Genomic DNA, 2,533 nt, shown 5'->3' with positions numbered 1-2,533 from the left:
TTCTCTATAACACCCTTTTTGCCTGCTCTATCTCTTGTTTTTATGGCACCGGAGAGTTTGCCAGCTTCTTCCTATAGCTAGGCCAACACGATCAGCAAAAGCCTCAGGTGGGGACCCTGGATCCAGCTAGCATGACTGCACCTACCCATCCATCCTAACACCCTATAGCTAAACACCCTAAACACCCTAACACCCTAAAAACACGAGAAGAACAAGTGTAGGTAGGAGTACACATCAACCAAGCCGGGATCCGATCTGCCTGGATCGAACAGGCGACCTAAGGATATCAGCATCGCATCTTTCGATTACAGTCCTTCGCTCTTCCAGCTGAGCTAAGATCGGGAGCATGGTGCTCAACGCGTATCGAGACCAGGTTTCGATCCTGGGACCTCGGGGTTATGAGCCCCGCACGCTTCCGCTGCGCCATCTCGATTCTCATGTGCACACCTACCTTCAACTCTCGCCACAACTCGTGGATCGTGGATGCCCGACAAACAGCTCCAACCAAACCGAGTAGAGCCTTTGCCCTAAGGATGAACCTATGGCATAATGTAACAATAATAATGGCCATGATTATCGCCCAACATGCAATAAGGGATGAAAGTGTCGAGGACAGCTTATTATCTTCAGAATTGTGTTATGTTATATATGTGTATGCAGCCCCTATCTAGAGATGTGTAGAGTTTTTGAATCCCTATATGTATTGCCTGTCTGTTCTGAAACCGACTTTGAGCATGTGATTTTGGCGTTGTCTACCATCCCTTCTTTCCTGGAGCCCACTTCAGATATGCTCTGGCACATGTCTTGTACTGTACAAGTTGTACTCTGTTTTGGCTTGGATTCAATGACACCAAGGTTCATCCCATGGATTTGAAGTGTCATCATAATGTGCTGAGTGGGAATTGAGCCTGCAACATCACAACCACCAATCCTCTATCACAATGATAAACTTTTACAACCCCCCCCCTTGGACTTCAATGTTGTCCAGAATGTAACATATACATAAAAGTGAGCACAAGGATGGGGACCACCTCTGGGAGCCAAGGGGGCCCATGGATGGTCAGAAGCCATTACGGTGGTGCTCAGCATGGATCTTGAGATCCTCTAGAGGATCTCCCGCTCCCCTGGGCTCGATGCGCCTGCGTGTGATGTACCCAGTCTGTGATGTCCAAGACCTCCTCGAGAAAACAATTGCAAGCCGCTGCAATAGGTCGGCGACATACACATACACATGGTATGTGCATGTCCAAATGTTTGTGCATGTACATGCACCTAGACACATGTGTTTATGTGTTTATGTGTGTGTGTGCGTGTGTGTGTGTGTGTGTGTGTCTGCTGGATACATGTATTCTAATCCAACGAGTGTATGGTGCTCCCTACAAATCTCTTAATCATGGAGCTATGGATTTGGTGCTAGCACCTTTGAATGCAAGCTAAGGTCGGTTATGATGGATGGAGAGCTGTACTTGCACTACTGCACTCACAGAGTGCACTAATAAAAAAACCTGGCATATGTAATCCTGTTTGTGGCCAGCCGTGTACACGCATGACGATGGATGACATATGTACACATATACATGCATACACATATGCTGTATTGCACTTTATTTGCAGTCCCTCACTTGTTTGCTTGTCTCCCTGCTGTGTGCGTGTGCCTTTGCATCTATTTGCACAGGACAGAGCACTTTAAAGTTCACTACACCATAGCATTCATTCCTTCCTGCCTGGGTGTTATTGGCATGCAACAATGCACCTAATACCCAGGACATACACCTGGACCTGCAACCAGCACACACGCGCTTCGGGCATGTGGGACAACAAATTCGAAGTAGGTATGGAGGATCGCGCACATGCATGGGGGCGTGCATGCACAAATGAAGGCAGTGAGATGCCTGTGGTTCACCGTAGAATGCTTCAAAACATGCGAGTCACTGCTGCACCAGCCGAGAATCGAACTCGGGTCAGGTCCGTGGCAAGGACCTATGCTACCACTATACCACTGGTGCTCTGTAAGACACGGGAACTGCCCGAGTGAACACCACTGCACACAACTATATCAAGAGTTACACACATGCAGACATACAATGTGCACAGAATCACGTGTTCTATATACCTAGGTATATGGGTATGCCTCTCTGGTGCCCGTAATAGGTTTGTCTGAGGGAGCACCAGTGGTGTCGTGGTTGCATATATGGGTCCTTTGCCGCAGACTAGACTCGAGTTTATCCTCGACTGGTGCACAAAAACATGCATGTTTTGTAGCATTGTACGGTGGGCCGCTGGCTTCTCAGCATTGCCTTGATTATTGGATGTGCTCTATCCACCTAGTTTGTTGTTCCATATGCCTGAAGCACATGTGTGTTGGTAGCAGGTCCAGGTGCATGTCCGAGGTAATGTGTGCTTTGCCACATGCCAATAACACCCAGGCAGGAAGGGATGAATGCTCTGGCATATTGAACTGTAAAGTGCTCTGTCCTGCGCCATAATAGACGCAAAGACATAAGTACACAGCAGGGAGATGGGGAATGAGGAA

The 2,533-nt window shown here is 48.0% G+C and overlaps 2 protein-coding genes across 2 annotated transcripts in view; one reads left to right on the top strand and one right to left on the bottom strand.

Annotated features, from left to right (window-relative positions):
• The window catches only part of VOLCADRAFT_92146 (uncharacterized protein), a gene marked incomplete at both ends in the record, with an annotated part of 15,516 nt that extends 15,318 nt beyond the window's left edge, over positions 1-198 (top strand). Inside the window, one exon of the mRNA XM_002951578.1 lies at positions 169-198. Coding sequence (XP_002951624.1) covers positions 169-198 — 30 coding nt within the window. The remainder of the gene's footprint in view (positions 1-168) is intronic.
• A 1,533-nt stretch (positions 199-1,731) lies between these two features.
• Positions 1,732-2,533, bottom strand: part of VOLCADRAFT_92145 (uncharacterized protein) — a gene marked incomplete at both ends in the record, with an annotated part of 3,991 nt that continues 3,189 nt past the window's right edge. Inside the window, one exon of the mRNA XM_002951498.1 lies at positions 1,732-1,779. Within this exon, the coding sequence (XP_002951544.1) occupies positions 1,732-1,779 (48 nt within the window). The remainder of the gene's footprint in view (positions 1,780-2,533) is intronic.

Source organism: Volvox carteri, assembly GCF_000143455.1.
Source record: "Volvox carteri f. nagariensis unplaced genomic scaffold VOLCAscaffold_24, whole genome shotgun sequence".
NCBI classification, from domain to species: domain Eukaryota; kingdom Viridiplantae; phylum Chlorophyta; class Chlorophyceae; order Chlamydomonadales; family Volvocaceae; genus Volvox; species Volvox carteri.
Note: the sequence above shows the minus strand (reverse complement) of the source record. Positions and strands in the feature narration are given on the sequence as shown.